A 20,305-nucleotide genomic window follows, 5' to 3' on the forward strand; every position below is an offset into this window, starting at 1 on the left:
TCATTCTCTCTTTCTTCCCTTTTCCTCTCTTCTTCCCAGTTCTCTCTCCCCTTCTCACTCTCTCACCCCTCTTCCCTTTCTTCATGTGGTCATTATCAAATGAAACTTTCAGTAAACTGAACCAGTTTTCTTTGGAAATTTGAAGCTATTTTGTGCATCATGTGCAGGGTAATGTAATATCAGCAGGCGGTTCATTGGCACAAGTGAATAGATATGGCATGAAACTCCACAAACTAGCAAAGATCCGACCTTGACTCATGCTTGTGGCTCAGCGTTTGGTCCAGGTAGCCAGAGAGAAGTCTTTCTGCTTGTGGGGGAACTGAAAAGACTGGAACTTATGTTTAAGCCAAATGGGGAACTCAGACGAAATGTTTCATCCAGAGAAGAGAAAGTGTTGAACTTGCTACGTTATGGGATCACTCACGGCAAATGTGAAGGGTGCATTGAAGGGAAAGTTTGATAGATGCATGACGAATTTTAGGGATTCTTCACAAGGTTAAATATATTTAAGGCATGGATTTTTGCTTATTAGGCAGGTCGGTGCAGCTGAATCCATGGCAGATCAGCCATGATTTTATAGACTGGCAGAGCAGGCTCAGAGAACATGCACAACATCACATACAACCCTGAGATTCTTTTTCCTGTGGCCTATGCTGAATTACCACATATTGGTAGTGCAAAATAGACGTAAACAAATAAAGAAATGTAAACAATTTGACTGTACAATAAGGACATCTGCCAGCAGCAAGCCCAAATGTCAGTTCCGTATCTTTACCTTTGCTACTTAAAGGACACTGTCTGACCTGCTGAGTTTCCCTTTTACTTCAACCACGGTGTCTACAGATTTTTGTGATTTACTGAATAAAAAAATGACTCTCTACTCACTCTACTCCCAAAGCCATCTACTAGTCTTCCAATGACACTGCAGTTGTCGGTAGAATCACAAACAGCAGCGAGGAAGCATCCAGGAGGGAGAGAGATCAGCTCGTTGAACAGTGTAAACAACAACAACCTTGCGCTCAACGTCAGCAAAACCAAGGAGATGATTATGGACTACAGGAGGAAGTCAGGGGAACACGACCCAGTCCTCGTTGAAGACTCGGTAGTGGAGAGGGTCAAGAACTTCAAATTCCTGGGGGTCAACATCTCCAGGAATCTGTTCTGGAGCCTCCATGTTGATGCAATCACAAAGAAGGCTCACCAGTGGCTAAAATTTGTGAGGTGTCTGAGGAGATTCGGTATGTCACCAATGACTCTCGTAAACCTCTACAGGTATGCTGTTGAGAACATTCTGGCTGGTTGCATCACTGTCTGGTATGGAGGTGCCAATAAACTCGAAAGGGTTGTTAACTCGGTCTGCGACATCATAGGCACCAGACTCCACTCCATCAAGGACATCTACATGAAGGCAGTATCTTAAAAAAGCAGCCTATATCCTCAAAGACCCCCACCACCCAGGCCATGGCCTCTTCACTCTACTACCATCGGGAAAAAGGTACAGGAGCCTAAAGACGAGCACTCAGCGGCACAAGGACAGCTTCTTCCCCAGTGCCATCAGATTCCTGAATGATCAATGAGCCAAAGATACTGCCTTATTTTTCATGCACTGTTATTTTAATTTTTTTAATAATGTTGTAAGATGATTATAATATGAATGTTTGCACTGATGTTGCCATAAAACACTGAATTTCATAAGACAATAAATTCTGATTCTGATTTTTTTAAAAGTACAGTTAGGAATCAGGCTTTGAAAATTAAGCAAAATACACTGAAAGCTGCTGTAAATGTGAAAACCTTTAAACATTACACGGGTTCAGTCAGTATTATCTATAGAAAAAGCAATGGCATTAACGGTTCAGGAAAATTCAACACACGAATCGCAAACATTAAGTATTTCTTTCTCCTGTTATATGCCGCTCTGCCCCTCTTCCCCCCCCCCCCTTGCTATTTACACCCCATGCCTAGTTTTGGCTTTTTTTATAAGTATTCCTGTATTTTCTTTTTTTAATTGAGAAAAATGTCAGCTTCGGACTGAGACCCAAGTCAAGTACACTAGTTCCATTTCAAAGGCCTTCAGAGATTTTTTAAATAATGATGATCAAAAAGAGTATGTGTGTGTGTGTGTGTGTGTGTGTGTGTGTGTGTGTGTGTGTGTGTGTGTGTGTGTGTGTGTGTGTGTGTGTGTGTGTGTGTGAGAGACAGAGTAGGGATGTGTGTGTGTTTGTGTGTGTGTGTATATGGGTGTGAGCCTGGTCAAAGCTGTCCTGACCAGAGAAGGAACAAGCCTTCCGTCGCGCATGCAGCCATTTTCAGCGCAAACTCTGGGAGATCCAAAATGAGTGGTGGACTAGCCTCGCCAAATGAACCCAGCTCAGCGCGGACATTGGTGACCTCAGGGGTTTTTACGAGGCTCTAAAGGCTGTGTACGGCCCCTCACCCCAAGTCCAAAGCCCGCTGCGCAGCTCAGACGGCAAAGTCCTCCTCAGCGACAAGATCTCCATCCTCAACTGATGGTAAGAACACTTCCAATCTCTTTTCAGTGCCAACCGCTCAGTCCAAGAATTCGCCCTGCTCCAGCTCCCTCAACAGCCCTTAAAGCTAGAGCTGGATGAGGTCCTCACCTGGGAAGAGACATATAAGGCAATTGAACAATTCAAAAGTGGCAAAGCAGCAGGTATGGATGGAATCCCCCCCAGAGGTCTGGCGGCAAAACTCTGCATGCCAAACTGCATGAGTTTTTCAAGCTCTGCTGGGACAAAGGAAAGCTGCCTCAGGACCTTCGTGATCCCATCATCATCACCCTGTACAAAATCAAAGGCGAGAAATCAGACTGCTCAAACTACAGGGGAATCACGCTGCTCTCCATTGCAGGCAAAATCTTCGCTAGGATTCTCCTAAATAGAATAATACCTAGTGTCGCCGAAAATGTTCTCCCAGAATCACAGTGCGGCTTTCGCGCAAACAGAAGAACTACTGACATGGTCTTTGCCCTCAGACAGCTCCAAGAAATGTGCAAAGAACAAAACAAAGGATTCTACATCACCTTTGTTGACCTCACCAAAGCCTTCGACACCGTAAGCAGGAAAGGGCTTTGGCAAATACTAGAGCGCCTCGGATGCCCCCCAAAGTTCCTCAACATGGTTATCCAACTGCATGAAAACTAACAAGGTCAGATCAGATACAGCAATGAGCTCTCTGAACCCTTCTCTATTAACAAAGGCGTGAAGCAAGGCTGCATTCTCGCACCAACCCTCTTTTCAATCTTCTTCAGCATGATGGTGAAACAAGCCATGAAAGACCTCAACAATGAAGACGCTGTTTACATCCGGTACCGCACGGATGGCAGTCTCTTCAATCTGAGGCGCCTGCAAGCTCACACCAAGACACAAGAGAAACTTGTCCGTGAACTACTCTTTGCAGACGATGCCGCTTTAGTTGCCCATTCAGAGCCAGCTCTTCAGTGCTTGACATCCTGTTTTGCGGAAACTGCCAAAATGTTTGGCCTGGAAGTCAGCCTGAAGAAAACTGAGGTCCTCCATCAGCCAGCTCTCCACCATGACCACCAGACCCCCACATCTCCATCGGGCACACAAAACTCAAAACGGTCAACCAGTTTACCTATCTCGGCTGCACCATTTCATCGGATGCAAGGATTGACAACGAGATAGACAACAGACTCGTCAAGGCAAATAGTGCCTTTGGAAGACTACACAAAAGAGTCTGGAAAAACAACCAACTGAAAAACCTCACAAAGATTAGCGTATACAGAGCCGTTGTCATATCCACACTCCTGTTCGGCTCCGAATCATGGGCTCCTAGAACGCTTCCACCAGCGTTGTCTCTGCTCCATCCTCAACATTCATTGGAGCGACTTCATCTCCAACATCGAAGTACTCAAGATGGCAGAGGCCGACAGGATCGAATCCACGCTGCTGAAGATCAAACTGCGCTGGGTAGGTCACGTCTCCAGAATGGAGGACCATCGCCTTCCCAAGATCGTGTTATATGGCGAGCTCTCCACTGGCTACCGTGACAGAGGTGCACCAAAGAAGAGGTACAAGGACTGCCTAAAGAAATCTCTTGGTGCCTGCCACATTGACCACTGCCAGTGGGCTGATATCGCCTCAAACCGTGCATCTTGGTGCCTCACAGTTCGGCGGGCAGCAACCTCCTTTGAAGAAGACCGCAGAGCCCACCTCACTGACAAAAGACAAAGGAGGAAAAACCCAACACCCAACCAACCAATTTTCCCCTGTCTGCCTGTCCCGCATCGGACTTGTCAGCCACAAACGAGCCTGCAGCTTACGTGGACATTACCCCTCCATAAATCTTCGTACGCGAAGCCAAGCCAAAGAAGTATGTGGGTGTATGTGTTTGTGTGTGTGAGAGACAGAGTAGGGATGTGTGTGTGTGAGACAGAGTAGAGGGGTGTGTGTGTGTGTGTGTATGTGTGAGAAAGAGTAGGGATGTGTGTGTGTGTGTGAGTGTGTGTGTGTGTGTGTGTGTGTGTGTGTGTGTGTGTGTGTGTGTGTGAGACAGAGTAGGGATGTGGGTGTGTGTGTTTGTGTGTATGTGTTTGTGTGTGGGTGTGTGTGAGAGACAGAGTAGAGGTGGTGTGTGTGTGTGTGTGTGAGACAGTAGAGGTGGGTGTGTGTGAGACAGTAGGGATGTGGGTGTGTGTGTTTGTGTATCTTTGGGAGTTTGTGTGTGTGAGAGACAGAGTAGGGATGTGTGTGTGACAGAGTAGGGGTGTGTGTATGTGTGTTTGTCTCCCTCCTGTCTGCACATGTCTCTTTGTCTCACTACCTCCTTGTGTACGTGCCTCTCTCTCAGCCTGTCTGCTTCTGTCCATTTTTCTCTTTTCATCTTTGTTTCTCTTGATTAAGCCAGATAATGTACACTTCAGCCTCAATGAAAACTAAGCAATGCTCGGTTATTGACTGAAGAATCGCTGCCTATTTCCAGTGCCAGTAGATGTTGAGTCAGAGCATTGTTTTATCTACTTGCAGCTTGCCATGCATCATATTTTACATGTTGCTCTGTCTTGCATAAGACACATTGAAAGTGCAGATTTGTATATATAATACCACTCATCAAGGGATTTGCTAGCCCCAGTGCTTTGTGGCACCTACTGATTGCTTCTGCTGTGGCACTTTTAAAACCAAAGCACTTATATCAGATTTCAAATAGCTCGTCATTGCCACCCCTTCCTTCTCTACTAGACCTTTGAAAACAGGCTGGTCAGGATAATCTCCTCGCTTAGCCAGTCAGGCACTCGGTAACTTTGAAACTGCAATGTTGGACTTGTGAGAAAATTGATGAGTAATTTCCTGCTGGCCCTCTGCCTGAAACCAATGTGTTGGGAAGTGTCCTTTCATTGGTAAACATCCTGTGCTGGAAGACCTCACTTCACTCTGAATCCAGCAAGAGGGAGAGGTCTATTGGGCTCATTTATACATGTTCTCGAGGTGAAATACTTGCAATTCAAAAGAAGCCCAATGCAGTAAAATCTGGTCGGCTCGGGGATTGGGTCGGTCCAGATTTTTGGGCAGTACTTTTAAAATTCAAATTTAAGGAGAATGAAGAAGAGATGAACAGGTGAATTTTGATAGTGTCGTCACAAAACAATTTTTCATCTAAATTACAGAATACAAAAAAAAAGTATTAATTCATTTCCGCGGCTTCTGTGCGTCTGTGGCACTTACGCACTTACACACAAGAGCCCACTAAACTTAAGAAAAGCTTTCGAGAAATCCAGATTCTCAGGTGGTCTGCATTTCTGACATCTGGACTTTTACTGCACATGCCTCAAGACATTTCCAACCCCTTTATACTAAGTACTTTTGAAATTAAGCTATTATAATAATGCAGACATTGCAGCAGCTATGTCAACACCAGACAGCAATATGATCATTACCAGATCGTGATGCTGATTGATGGGTGAATATTGGCCCCAGCCCTTCCTTGGCTGTCTCTAAATAGTGGGAATGTATGTCCACTGGAGAGAGCAGATGGGCCCATGGTTTAATAGCACCTGCACAGAAACATCCATGTAAAGTCTGTGGAGTCACTTGGATTCCTGCACCCAACTGACCCAGGTAGAGAACAACACATTGAATCACTGTTGCTTCTCTCTGTGGGGGTGAATTTTTAAATTAATTTAATCAATTGGGTGGCACAGACTCGTGGGCCGAAATGGCCTGTTACTGTGCTGTACGTCTATATTTCAAAAATTTAAGTTAATTTATTTATTTTAGACACAGCATAGTAACCATGCAACCCAATTGCACCCAATTGACCTTGCCCCCCACCCCCGGTATGTTTTGAATGGTGGGAGGAAACCCACGCAGACACGGGGAGAACATACAGACTCCTTACAGACAGCGCAGGATTCGAACCCCTGTACCAGAAAATCACTATTGTGAACCTACAAAAATGTGGATTAATGTACAAGGTTGTAAAGGTGGAGTATCTCTAAATACAGTCTATTTCCAGATTCCGTTAGCACCCAACCATCCCCTCATCCATCTTTTCCTTTAGCTCTGTCTCTCTCTTTCCCGCAGCTCTGCACTCACAGAGCCAACCCTCGCCCGCCCCCCCCCCCACCATCAATTCTCACCTTCCCTCTGTCCTGTCCTCCTATCCCTGTCCAATCATCTGTGGTCTGTGCCCCTCCCCTGTCCCTTCTTTCCTTCTCCCCAGCCTTTAAATTCAGGCGCCAACCTGCTTTTTACTCATATCTTGAAGAAGGGTGCATGCAGGCTTGAAACTTTGGTTACACGTCTCTACCCCCTATAGATACTGCGAGACCTGCTGAGTTCCTCCAGCATTCCTGTGTTTTTACCATCTATTTGAAAGCAATTAAAAGTTTAAATAACTACAAATGTTTTTCTTTGTAGTTAAGGTGAAATTGGTGGAAAGTTTCAGACTTATGAATTGTCTTTGAAGAGTCTGGGCATATCTACGTTTAAACATTAATCACTTTGAAGCCTGTGATTCATGTTATGAATTGGGAAATTGTTTAGTGAGCCGCAGTTCAACATATCGATGCTCACCGATAAAGACATCAGGGACAAAAACCAGCCCAGTTTAATTTCCCAAAAGCATTTCTTTAAAAAAAACTATTGTCAAACAATACAAATTAGATAATGTGAGATCTCGCAGAGCACAGGCACAGGTAATTCAATCAAGGAAAAGCTTTCTCTGCACAGTTCCAACTAAACACATTATGGATTCGATTCCAGGCAGTTTCAACAGGCAGTGAACAAGAAGGAGGGGGTTGAGTCAAAGCAAGGCATTGCTTGTTGCACGACCATACAGGGCTCATTTGATTCCTAAGGGGTAAAAAAAAGCATCCGAGTCTGATTTGGATGAAGACTTTTCATTCATTCATTCTGAGTCTTAGACAGTAAGTTTTCTTTCAATGTCTGTAATTCTCTTTGCTTCAGGCAAGTTAGGTTGGCAGAGTAGAAGAAGGGAGATATGTCGTACCATTTGATAAAACTGGACAACAAAGATTTTGCTTCCTGAAAACTTTTGGCTGTACTTTATGGATTTGGGGCTGCTGATCATGAAAATAACCTTAAAAATTTCCTATCACGTACCATTTTTTAGACATAATCTGTGATTTCCTGTCATATTTTTGCCTATATATTGCCCACAAAACAAGCTGATTTGGTCAGTCCAAGCACGCCTGGGTACGCACTCAGTGAAGGTACTATGCAAACATTGTCTTAGGCCTGGGCACGCTCAGTCAGGATAGGTGCAGACAGGCTATAAAAGCAGCTCACATATCCAGATGCTGTGCTTTACATATAGTAGCGATTAGCGCCAGTGATCGGGACCGGGATTCAAATTCTGCGCTGTCTGTAAAGAGTTTGTGCATTCTTCCCATGTCTGCGGTTTCCTCCCACCGTTCAAAGCATACCAACAGTGTAGGTTAATTGGATGTAAATTGGACGGCCTAGACTCATGGTCCAAAATGGCCCGTCACTGTACTGTATATCTACATTTTTAAAGAAATATCAATTAAACGCATGTTGATACACGTGTTCTTCAGGCAATAGCATAATGACTGTACCTAGCAATAGCATTTATTGTCTTCAGGAAGATTCATGCAGCGGAAATGTCTCGTCAATGTTGCAACAGCTCTTGATACATTCTGTTCCATCTGTGGCGACTGTACGCTTAAGGCTCAAAGTCGCAGCATGACTGCACTTATTAAGAAAGCCTATGAACTCTACTTCGGTTGTAAAATTGGTGTCCAAGACAAACCCTGGGCTCCTCATATTGATTGTGTAGCATGTGCAGTCAACCTGAGAGCTCGGCTCAGCGGGGCATCATGCAATTAAACATGCTAAATTCAATAAAAGTCCATTTAATGTTCCTCCAACTTCCTAAGTGATGCAGCACATGCAAAATTATCTTTGTGTTCAGCTTGAAGTTGTCTATCAATCTCCCCAACTTTTTATTTCAGGAAGCAAACCTCTTGAAAAAAAATTGTGGTTCAGTTTATTTCAACACCTGGAGCCCGATTAGCATAGCGGTTAGCACAATGCTATTGCAGTGCCAGTGACCCAGGTTCGAATCTGACACCATCTTAAGGAGTTTGTACATTCTCCCTGTGACTGCGTGGGTTTCCTCCAGGTGCTCCTGTTTCCTCCTACCCTTCAAAAAAAACTTAGGTTAATTTGGTGGCACGCACTCTTGGACTGGAACGGCTGGTTACTGCGCTGAATGTTTAAATTAAATTAAAAATTAAATATTTAATCGCTGTTATAACGTCAGAGGTGCAGAAGGCAATTTGAGCAGAGGTGTGGTGGAAAGTGCACTGACCGGCTCCATCACGGTCTGGTATTGGGGACACCAACACTCCTGAGCTTAGAGCCCTGCAAAACGTAGTGGGCGCAGCCCAGGACATCACAGGCAAAACCCTCCCCACTGTTGAGAACATCTTCTGGGAGAGCAGCAGTGATATTCAGAGATCCACCCCACCCAGCGCAATCCCTGTTCTCACTGCTGCCGTCAGGAAAGAGGTCTCGGTGTCACAAAACCCACACCACCAGATTCAGGAATAGCTGTTCCCCCTCCACCATCAGACTCCTCAACAACAAACTCAATCAGGGACTCATACGTTTGCACTGTATTGATTTTTTTCTCTCTGTATTGCACAGTCAGTTTGTTTACTTTTCTTTATTTGTTGATGTTGAGTACATTTTGTTTTGCACTCTCAATCAGTGGTCATTCTGCCTTGCCTGCAGAGAAAAGAATCTCAGGGTTGTATTTGATGTCATGTGTGTTCATGTATGTACTCTGACAAGAAATCTGAAAGGGTGCATGTTATGTATGCTTTCTTAGGAGGATGGCATGCAGCTCTAGGCAGCCATATGTTTTCTCAAACGTCATTAATCTTTTCTCAATCTTGTGGAGGGGCTAGTGCACACACCCTCCCTCTACTGCCCCTGCGCCTCTTTCCCCTACTGGCTTCAGCCCTAAAATTGTATCCCGAGCGATTGTCTGAAGCTAATTTAGCAGTGTTCCCCTAAAGTTCATCCCTCTGTAGCATCCGTCCCTACCCCATCATCAGAAGTCTCCCCTATCTCAGTTACCCATTAACACTGGACAACAATTTTTTTCAAAAGTTTGGCTTCCTGAAAAACAAATGGGGATTATGATAGACAACTTCAAGCTGAATATGGTCGTAATTTCAGATTTGCTGTATCATGTAGGAAGTTGGAGAAACAATAAGTTAACTTTTATTGAATTTAGCGCGTTTAATTGCATAATGACGCTGACACACTGTGTTAGTTTAACTGACCTCAAAATGTCTTGTCGCTGATTTTCGTTTGTACTCAGCATCTGATGCCTCTCGTGTCAGTGTCCAACAGTAGTCGGCCGGCACTAATGGATTGCAGTTGCGATCCTTGGTTCCTTGGTTGCAACATCCTGGTGAAACCTTTCACCATGTCCGTCACTGACCGCACCAGCAGGGAAGACATCCCAGTGCGAATGCAAAAGAATTTTCCATGACATTTTGCATTTCATGGTTTTGTATGCTTGATGGACTTGAAATCACAAAAATAGGTTATATCTAAAAAGCGGTATGCGGTAGATATATTTTAAGATTATTTTAATGATCAGCTGCCAAAATAACATAAAATACACCCAAAGGTATTCAGGAAGCGAAATATTCATTATCCAGTGTAACTAGCAGAACATTAATTAAAAGGTGTCCATTTTCTTTTGGCATACAGAAGCAAGTGGTGCTCAAAGAACACAAGCTTAGCTGACACAGAAAGAACAAAATCAAACAGAGATCATTTAAGAGCCCTGTAAAAACCTAACTTAATTCAGGGTGCTGTCCTCCCAGTGCCCAGGTTAAGTACACCCACTTTGTTTATCTCATTTCACTGAAGAGTTCTTCTTAATAGGAATTAAGGTCATCTCTTGTTACCTTTTCAGTATGAGCAGGAAAGCCTTTGGCTTTAGACCTGGTCAATTCACTTTAAGACACGTTGTCCCTGAGCAAGATTAATGCATGATGTCTCTCTCAATCAGGGTTCAGCTCCAAGTAAACATGGCTATGTAAGCTGTCACGAAGGGCATTACAAGTTTCTGTAATCCACCCAGGCTCTCTTGTAAAGAGCCACAAACTGGATAGCCTGTGATTTGTGAAAGCTGCACCTTTGAAAGGGAAATATTTTGCAGTGATCAGTCCCTTAATTGTGGCACTGGCTGATCGATATCTACATTTGTGTTGTGCTGTCATGCTTAATTACCATCTGAAGTTTTTGAACCAACCGATTCAAGGAACAGAGGCTTTTGTCTTGCGTCCATGCTGTGCAATCCCTGACAAATGGGTGAAGAATGTAGATCTTGAGCCACATTTGTCGCTTGCCAGGTTCTTACAGGTGTTCAGTACAAAGGTATCCTTCCTTTCATTGCCAAGCCACGTGACAACCCATTCCCAGCATGCACAACTAACTCACCCTGCCTTCTAATTTTATGTCCAAACAGGGGCAAACAATTTTTCCTACATCCAAGTCTTAATTATCGCAAAAAAGCGACCACCTGTCCAATTCTAACGACCAGGGAGCACCCCAACTCTCTTCATCTCTCAAACAATCACCAACACCAGCAAGTTTACCTCCACTCGGCTTGCTTCTTCCAAGTTGCCGATTCCTCCTAAGGATCTATAGAACATTACAGCATAGTACGGCCCCTTCATCCCTTGATGTTGTGCTAAACCCTTCCTACTTCGTAACCCTTATTTTTCTTTCATCCATGTGCCTGTCTAAGAGTCTCTTAAGTGGCCCAAATGTTTCAGCCTCCACCACCAACCACCTCTGGCAAGGCACCCACAAGTCTCTGCAAAAAAAATCTTACCCCTGATGCCTCCTCTAAACAGACATCCTCTGATGTTTGCTATTCCCACCCTGGGGAAAAAGGCGCTGGCTGTCCACCCTATCTATCCCTCTCAGAATCTTGTAGACCTCTATTGCCACTTCTCAATCTGCTTCGCTCCAAAGAGAAAAGCCCCAGCTCTGCTAACCTTGCCTCATAATCCTTATTTTCCAATCTAGGCCACATCCTGGTGAATCTCCTCTGCACTCTCTCTGTAGCTTCCCCATCCATCCTGTAATGAGGTGACAAGAACTGAACTGGTCTCACCAGAGATTAGTCGAATTGCAACATGACCTCTCGACTCTTGAACTCAGTCCCCCCTACTAATGAAGTCCAGCGTCCCACTGGTCTTCTTAACTATCCTATCAACCTGCAGGGCCACCTTGAGGTTTGGACCCCAAAGCCTTTCTGTTCCTCCGACCAGCCTTCAGCTTTAACCTTCCAGAATGCATCACTTCACACTTATCTAGATTGAACTCCATCTGCCACTTTCCCCCCCACTCTGCATCCTTTCTCTATCCCTTTGATCTGTAAAGCAAACGTTTGCTGGCAACTCTCCCATCCATCAGACCGCTGGGTCATGGTAGCCTTTTCCTGCTCTTCACCTCCAAGGTGAGAAGGTGGACTTCCAAAGACAGAATCTGCATTGTGTTCAATAAACAAATGTGCTGGAGAAACACAGCCGGTCACGCAGCGTCCATAGGCAGTGAAAGATAACCAACATTTTGGACCTTGGCCCGTTGTCAGGTGTAAGCAAAAATAGGTAGGCTGTTGTGATACACCACTAGCCTACCGCAGGGGGCGATCTCTGTACCTGCAGGAAGATCACCAGAGGTCAGACCACACCTGGCCGGCTGTCAATCAGCCGACCTGAATAGACCTAACTCCACCCAGCTGGCTGTCAATCAACTGCCCGGGATATAATCCTGAGCCGGCCCCTCCCGAGCCAGTCACTCCAGAGCCACCAGTACAGCTACCACTGTAGCAGAGACTTTTAACTGAATAAAGCCTGTTGTACAATCTTTCTCGAGCTTTGAGTCTGCTTCCTTCTGCACCCGTGCATCACACAGGCATCAGATTAAAAAAGGTTGGGGGAGAAGGGAGAAAGGAGAAAGCAAGAGGAGGAGCACCGGTAAGAGGGGGGAGCCTAGAAGAGAAAAATGCTGAGAAGTGATGGGGAGAGCAGTTCTCTGATAGGAGAGGGAAGGGAAGGGGTGGGGGGCTGGAGGAACGGAGACAGCAGGAGAGGGAAAGAGAGAGACTCAGGGGGGGGGGTTAATGAAAATCAGAGAGGTTGATGTTAATGCTGTCTGGTTGGAGGGTGCCCAGATGGAATATAAGGTGTTCCTCCAATTGATGGGTAGCTTCGGTTTGGCAGTGTAGGAGGCCAAGGACAGACGTCTTGGTGTGCAGAACTGAAATGGTTGGATACTGGGAGGTCCTTGTTGCAGGGGACAGGGGGAAGGTCAGAATCAGGATTTCTTGTCATGAGCATGTCACAAACGGCAGCATCACAGAGCAAACATTTATATAAAACACCTTACAAAATAAATAAAAATAGTGCAAGAGAAAGAAAAAGACGAAGTAAGGTAGTGTCGATGCAGTAACCTGATGGCAGCGGGGAAGAAGCTGTCCTTGTGATGCTGAGTGCTCGTCTTCAGGCTCCTGTATCTTTTTCCCGACAGTAGCAGAGTGCCAGTCCCTCCGTGACTCCTGCTTCCACTCATCCCTCCCCACTTCCCCATTGCTCACAGGAACTGCCACACTTGGACCCACATCTCCTCCCTCACCACCATTCAGGGAGTTACCTACTGCATCTGGTTTCCCTTTTGTGCCCTTCTCGACGTCGGAGAGATGGGCGGAGACCGGGAGATCACTTGGCTGAGCACCTTCGCTCTTCTCCCAGTAGCCCACCACTTCGATTCCGCGCCCCTATCCCATGCTCACATGACTGCCCAAGGTTTTATGTACTATCCCTCCAAGACTGCCCATAAATTGGAAGAATGACACGATTTTTCCATCTGAGCGCACTCCAACTGGATGACATTAACACCGACTTCTCCAGCTTCTCCTAGCCTACTCCCCGTTCTCCCTCCCTTCCCTTTCCCTCTGTCTTCTTTCTTCCAGCTCTCCACCCCCTTCCTTCTCCTTTCATAGTGCCATCCCTCTCCCCTTACATGCTGGTGTGGCATTCCTCCCTTATCCATCTATTACCTCCTGCCTGTGGGACTGTGCTCCCCCCTTTTTCCCCTCCCCTTCTAGCCTTTTGTTCGGGCGCCTGCCTACATTTTTTCACGCCTTGATGAAGGGCTCAAGCCCAAAACATTGATGTCTCTTTATCTTTGCTCTATAAAGGACACCCATTTGACCAGCTAAGCTTCTCCAGCGTTGTGTTTTTACTTCAACCACGGTGACTGCAGACTCTCGTGTTTTACTAAAATGATCACCCAGTCTGCATCCAGTCTCCCCAGTGTAGAGATGGCCACATCAGGACGGGCATAGTATACGACCCTGCATTGTGTTGTTCATGGGAAACTGGTTTCTCCAAAAGATTTTAATGCCACATTATTTCTACTTGCCAAATCCAGGTCAATCGCTTAAAACTCAGAAGCAAGTGACCACGAACAACTTAGCTGGACCAAATCCAGAAGCAGTTCTGACCCAGTGAATGAATGTTTATTTTTGAAACAAATTATCAAAATATCAAAGAGGCTTTGGTCTTTGAAGTTTTAATTAGTCAGGATGGGAATTCTAAAACAGCTTTTTTTTGTGTGTGTTTGTAAGTGTTTGTAATGTCATGCAAAAAAGAACAGCTTCGGAGTTTAACATGTCTTTAAGGTGGTCTGACATCCCAAGGAACATTGTAGGGCACTGTCAGACCAAGTTATGTGGAATTAGGGCCAGCAACCCCTAATTTGGTCAAAGTCCATCTTAAGCAGAGTAGAGGCTTTTGTGGGGGGGGGGGGGGGGAACATTTTAAAACTCGATGCCCTGGCTGTAGGTAAAGGGAAGATTAGGAGGCCAGAATTGCAGAGGGGATTTCAGGGGCTAGAGACAGAGAATGCCAAGACTGCGAAGGAAATTCAAGGAAACGCGGTGGCCCATTCGATGGACAGGCACATCTAGTTCTCCCCGGGTCCCCACGAATTTTCCACAGGTGCACTTTCCTCTCTAACCTGCGTTGCATCCAGCACACAAAGGAAACTAATGTGCACACAAAAGGATAGTGACCTAAAATAATGTAGCCATTAATAATTATACATATTGAAAATAATCTCTTAGCTAACTGTTAACTGGTTAATCGGTTAATCATACCTGTATTATTTTAAAACATGCCAATACTGTTTGATAAGCAAAATGATCTTGAAACAATTCCAAGTTTACATTTGAACAAGCATTCAGTGTACACAAACTTTTGTCACAGGAAAAAAAATTACACATCAGGTTTTTACTAAAAATTAGAGGGACCATTGGCCCGGTGCTCCTTTTTTTCCAGAGATACAGCATGGAAACAATCCCTTCTGGCCCGCGTTGCCCAAATACACACGTGACCAATTCACCTGCTAATCCCGTAGGCCTTTGGAACGTGGGAGGACACTAGAGTGCTCAGAGGAAATCCGTGGAGACATGGTGAGAATGTGCCAACTGCTGACAGGCAGTGGCAGACTCGATCCCAGGTCGCTCCTGCTGTAATAGCCTTGTGCTAACCGTGCTGCTCCACACCCCAAGGTCGCACTGGTTGGCGGAACGATTGGCCACTGTAAATTGTCCCCTGTGTGGGCATGAGCAGTAGAATTGTGGAGGTGAGGGATGGTTGATGGAAATATGGAGAGAATTAAATGTTCTCAATGCAGCAGTCGTGTAAATAGATGCTTGATGGTGATCATAGACTAGATGGGCTGATGGGCCCATTTCCATCTTGTATATCTGTGATTGTATTAGAATGTTATCATTGGTGGTTAGTACAGTAAAATCCCTAGTGTCCGGCACATATGGGGATTGGTAGATGCTGGATATGTGTTTTCTGGTTGCTTGAGGTTGCCAGTTGTGATGTTGATTAAGTACAAATACACAATCCTTTATCTGGAACCCTTGGGGGACAGTGTCTTCCGAATTTCATATTTTTCCGGATTTCAGAACAAAAACCAGCTTCCCCAGATTTAAGCCCACCCGAATTGTGCTGCCGTATCCACCCTCTTCCAGTCGCGCTGGTGTCTCTCCCCCCACCCCAAGTTGCGCTGCCGTCTCTCTTCCCCCCCCACTGCCTGCCCGCCCGCCCAAGTCGTCCTGGCATCTCTCTGCCTCCCGCCCGTCACGCTGCCATCTCCTCTCCTCCCCCCCGCCCGCCTGAGTCGCACTGCCGCCTCTCTCCCCTGCCCGCCAGAGTCACTCTGCTGTCTCTCCCCCCCGCCCAACCTAGTCGTGCTGCTGTCTGTCTGTCTCTCTCTCTTTCTCCCTCCACTGTACCAGCACCAGGGAAAAAAATGCCGGTATTTGGAGCTTTCCGGATTTTAGATGTCCGGATATTGGTTTTGGTTGCTTGGACCATGTCTGTGCTCTCCTGCGAACTGATGCCAAGTCAGAAGTTGAACCTCCCATTTGAAATGCGCCACCTTGCAATAGAGAACTGCCTCAGTGCCACCCTGAGAGTGAAAGATTGGATTGTACGCTCAGGTTTCCAGCGTGAGTGGAGATTCGTGAATACTTTATTGTCAGGTAATAGTACAGAACAAGTAATATTACACAAAAGTGCCTTCTGCCTGCTGTACGGCAGACAAAGAGCCACCATGAGTGTCGCCTTCAGTATGAAAGAAAGAGAAGCAACAAAGAGTCCTTTTAGAGGCACGGAGAGCCCGTGGATTCACCTCCAGAGCTTCCGCAGCTGCGCAGACCCCCGGTTTGATCCACCGGCAACCCAAGCTCCAGGTCCAAAGCTCCAATACAATTAGGAAGCCTTCAGCAGCCGAGGCCCTTCGGGAGCCCTTCTTGAGCCCTCTCGAATCCCAGTTCCAGCGCCTGGTTCCCAGGAAAACCCGTCTCCAGCAGCCCAATTTTTGTTTATTGTCATTTACATAAGTACAGAAAAGTACAAATACTGTCGAGATTCTTGCTTGCTGCAACCAATCAAGTACATAAGATACATGAACTACAACTGTCTAATTGCTACAATATGCCAAGCCAAGATATAAAATGTGTAAAAGGGTTGAAAAATAAACATATTGCAGTGAGTGCTAGACAATCGTGAAGACCATCTTTTGGTGGTCCAGAGATGAGGGGGTGAGCCTATGAGGAAAGATCGGGTCTCCTGGGACTGTACTCACTGGAATTCAGAAGAATGAGAGAGGGTTTTATAGAAAAGTATAAAATTACCAACGGCATAGACAAGATGGAGACAGGAAAGTTGTTTCCACCGGCAGGTCAGGCTAGAACTCGGGGACACAGCCTCAAGATTCTGGGGAGTCGATTTATGAGTAGTTCTCTGCCCAAGGAAGCAATAGAGGTGGTCATGGTCAATATATTTAAGACATAGATAGTAGGGGAAAAGTTGGCTTGATGGAGCTGAGTCCACGGCTAGGTTAGCTGTGGTCTTACTGAATGGCGGAGCCGACTTGGCCTACTCCTCCTTGGGGTGGCACGGTTACTGTAGCAGTCAGCGCAGCGCTATCTTAGTGCTGGCAACCCGGGTTTGAATCTGGCGCTGTCTGTCAGGAGTTTTAAGTTACATTTTTAAATTTAAAATTTAAATGTAATTTTTAAAAATGTTTAATTGAGCTGGCACCAGCCAAATATCCCAATTAACCTACAATCCCTATACGTTTTGAAGGGTGGGAGGAAACCGGAGCAGACTCGGGGAGAACGTACAAACTCCTTGCAGACAGCGCCAGATTCGAACCCACATCGCTGGCGCTGTAACAGCAGTGTTAACCAATAGCTAACCATGCCTCCCCAACAACCCCCCCCCCCCCCCCCAAGTTCCCCATGACTGTCTGAGTTTCCTCCAGGTGCTCTGGTTTTCTCCCACCCTTCAAAAACATACTGGGTTTGTAGGTTATCTGGCGTGTTTGGTGGGGTACAGGCTCATGGGCAGGAAGAGCCTGTTACAAATTTAAATTTAAAATATTTCTTGTGTTCTGTAGTTTACGGTTAGGGTTTGGGTAATATTGCTGTTGGGGGTTAAATCCTGTTCTTGACCATCAGACTGAAGGTGGGAGCAAGAAGAGGTTGTGAATAAGGTGATGGTGATCCTTTATGATGTTGGCTTCCTTCTTGAGTCAGCACCTCACCTGGGGCTTGAACCCACAGCCTCTCAATTCATGCGAGAGGAGCCTTCCCTCCAAATATTGAGATGTTCATCCTCCACGCTGCAAAGATTATTTTCATCACGTCTCCTTCAATCTCTGCACTGGGGAAACTTCCCCCCCCCCCCCTCCCCCCCTCCGAACTCGCTTCTCTCTGAATTTACTACTCCTCTTGATCCATTTACACTCACTGACGCATATTCACAGCCACTCCATTGACCTTGCCACCCCACATCATTGTGAATTGAAAGCAAAGCCTTCCCCACTTTCAGTTGTCAACCCTTTTTTTGCAGCTGATTATACAACCATCCTCTTATTGTCACCTTAATGTCACAAAAGATTGCAACTGTGAGCGGCTGAACTCCACCAACTGACTAGATTGGCTTTCGTTTAACCACAAGCAATTCCTGAGGGCTTGTTTGCCTCCCGCGCTGCCGGCTCTGAACTGCTGAGTGAGGTGAAAAGTGCAGTGATTTATTGCCTGGGTCAGATAAATACTCCAGCGTGTCAGGCAGCTCCCTTCTGCCTGGGGAAGATCTCGGGCAGATGCAGCCACACACACTCTCATCACTAAAAAGCTCCACGTGTGGCTCCTCACGGTCAAAGACCAGACTTTATTGGAAGAGATAGGATCATTCCTGTCGATGTGTGAGATCGTCCATCACAGAAAGCCACACGTTTACTGTGAGGCTCCACCCCACCTGCCCCCCCCCCCACCCCCCAAGTGCCTGCAAACTGTGTGGTTATCATTCCTCATGGTGACCAGCTGTTGATCGGTGCCTACAAACTATTAGCTCGCCTTCCTCAATGTTCTCCAGCTGTTGATACAAAAGCAGCCCCATGCACAAATATTGATTCTCTAGTATCTTATTTAAGGTAGCATTTTTTTTCTTCAGTGGCTTCCAAAAAACCTGGCTTCAATCAAACCCTCCAAGGACCCCATGCTGACGCGGCTGCCCCACTATCCAGGAACAGCAGTAGATTTAAACAAGCAAGTCTGCAGATGCTGGGGTCGCGTGCAATACACAAAGGTGCTGGAGAAATCCAGGAGGTCACACAGTGTCCATACCTGACGAAGGACCCTGGGCCGAAACGCTGGTTCCCCTTTACTTCCCAGGGGTACTGACTTTCTCCAGCACCTTTGTGTATATGGCGTAGCAGTAGATCTTCAGTCTACTGTTTAAGTGAGAGAACAAATTAAGCCCGTCTTTCCTGCACCTTATTGCTATCTAGTGGATTTCTTGCCAAGTACACGCTGGCAGAAGCCTGGCCAACAGTGTGATTTTTTGGGGTGGCACAGTTGGGATAGTGGTCAGCGCAACTCCTGATCGGGACTGGGGTTCGAATCCCGTGCTGTCTGTAAGGAGTTTGTACGCTCTCCCTGTGTCTGTGTGGGCTTTCTCCAGGGGCTCCGGTTTCCTCCCACCCTTTAAAATCCTACTGGGGGTGTAGGTGAATGGGGTGTAAATTGGGCCAAAATGGCCTGTTATTGGGGCGTATGCCTAAATGTAAATTTAAAATGTGTGGGAGTGTTGAGTCCAGAGTGGCTGCCGTGCTCCCTACCACACAAATATGAATGTAAATTTAAAATGTATGGGAGTGTTGAGTCCAAAGTGGCTGCCATGCTCCCTACCACACAAATATGACTGTCCTTCATTGGCTGGGAGAACCCAGTGGAAATTCCTTTCCTGTAATCATCTTCAACTGATATCGCTCTCGATGCAATTCCATAGCCTGGTGCCCACTCACTCTCGGGGTTAAGGTACGGAAAAGGGTTACAGACCATCAGTGCCTGACTGAGCATTCTGCAGACCAGTAATGTGAGGATTTGAGTTTTCCAATTTCAGGTGAATCCCTTTGATGCAGGGATCCAACCCGAAATGACTCCAAGACTTTTATTAGCAAATGACTGGAGGGTAGTACATCAAGGTCAACCAGTCCAGACTGACCTGGGTCTGGTTAGGAGCAGCCCTTTATGACCTGGCGGTGGGCGTGGCTACGGCTCTCAGCCAATCACTACTACTATATGTAACTATATACATATATATAGATTGGATTTAGTATCATGTTCGTTACAGTTCGTTACTCCAGATTCCAGCATTACAGATTTATAGTCAGAGTACATACCTGACATCACATACAACCCTGAGATCCCTTTTTCCTGGGGGCGCGGCAGAATTACCACTTATTGGTCGTGCAAAAAAATAAACTGTTCACAACGTGCTCATGTAAATAAATAAAGAATTGTAAACAAACTGACTGAGGGAAAAAAAACAATAACGTGCAAAAGTAAAAATCCTTAAATGATTGAGTTTGTCGTTGAAGATTCTATTGGAGGAGGGGTAGCAGCTGTTCCTGAACCTGGTGGGTGCAAGTCTTGTGCCACTGATACCTCTTTCCTGATGGCAGCAGTGAGAACAGAGCGTGTGTGTCTTTGATGATTGCTTCTGCTCTCCGGCGGCAGTGTTCCCTGTAGATGTACTCGACAGTGGGGAAGGTTTTGCCTGCAATGTCCTGGGCTGTGTCCCCAACCTTTTCCAGGGCATTATGCTCAGGGGAGTATTGGTGTCCTCATACCTGACCATGATGCAGCACTCCTCTGT

The 20,305-nt window shown here is 46.0% G+C and overlaps 1 protein-coding gene across 8 annotated transcripts in view; it reads left to right on the forward strand.

Moving 5' to 3' along the window:
• dnajc4 (DnaJ (Hsp40) homolog, subfamily C, member 4) overlaps window positions 1–20,305 on the forward strand; it is a 242,390-nt gene that overhangs the window by 137,513 nt on the left and 84,572 nt on the right. Inside the window, exon 6 of one of the 8 annotated variants that reach the window (XM_069893945.1) lies at window positions 899–1,439. The exons of the other annotated variants lie outside the window; for them this stretch is intronic. Coding sequence (XP_069750046.1) covers window positions 899–920 — 22 coding nt within the window. The 3' untranslated portion in view covers window positions 921–1,439. Of the gene's footprint in view, window positions 1–898; window positions 1,440–20,305 lie in introns of those variants that run through there. 8 annotated transcript variants of the gene reach the window in all.

Source organism: Narcine bancroftii, chromosome 8, assembly GCF_036971445.1.
Source record: "Narcine bancroftii isolate sNarBan1 chromosome 8, sNarBan1.hap1, whole genome shotgun sequence".
In the NCBI taxonomy this organism is placed as follows: domain Eukaryota; kingdom Metazoa; phylum Chordata; class Chondrichthyes; order Torpediniformes; family Narcinidae; genus Narcine; species Narcine bancroftii.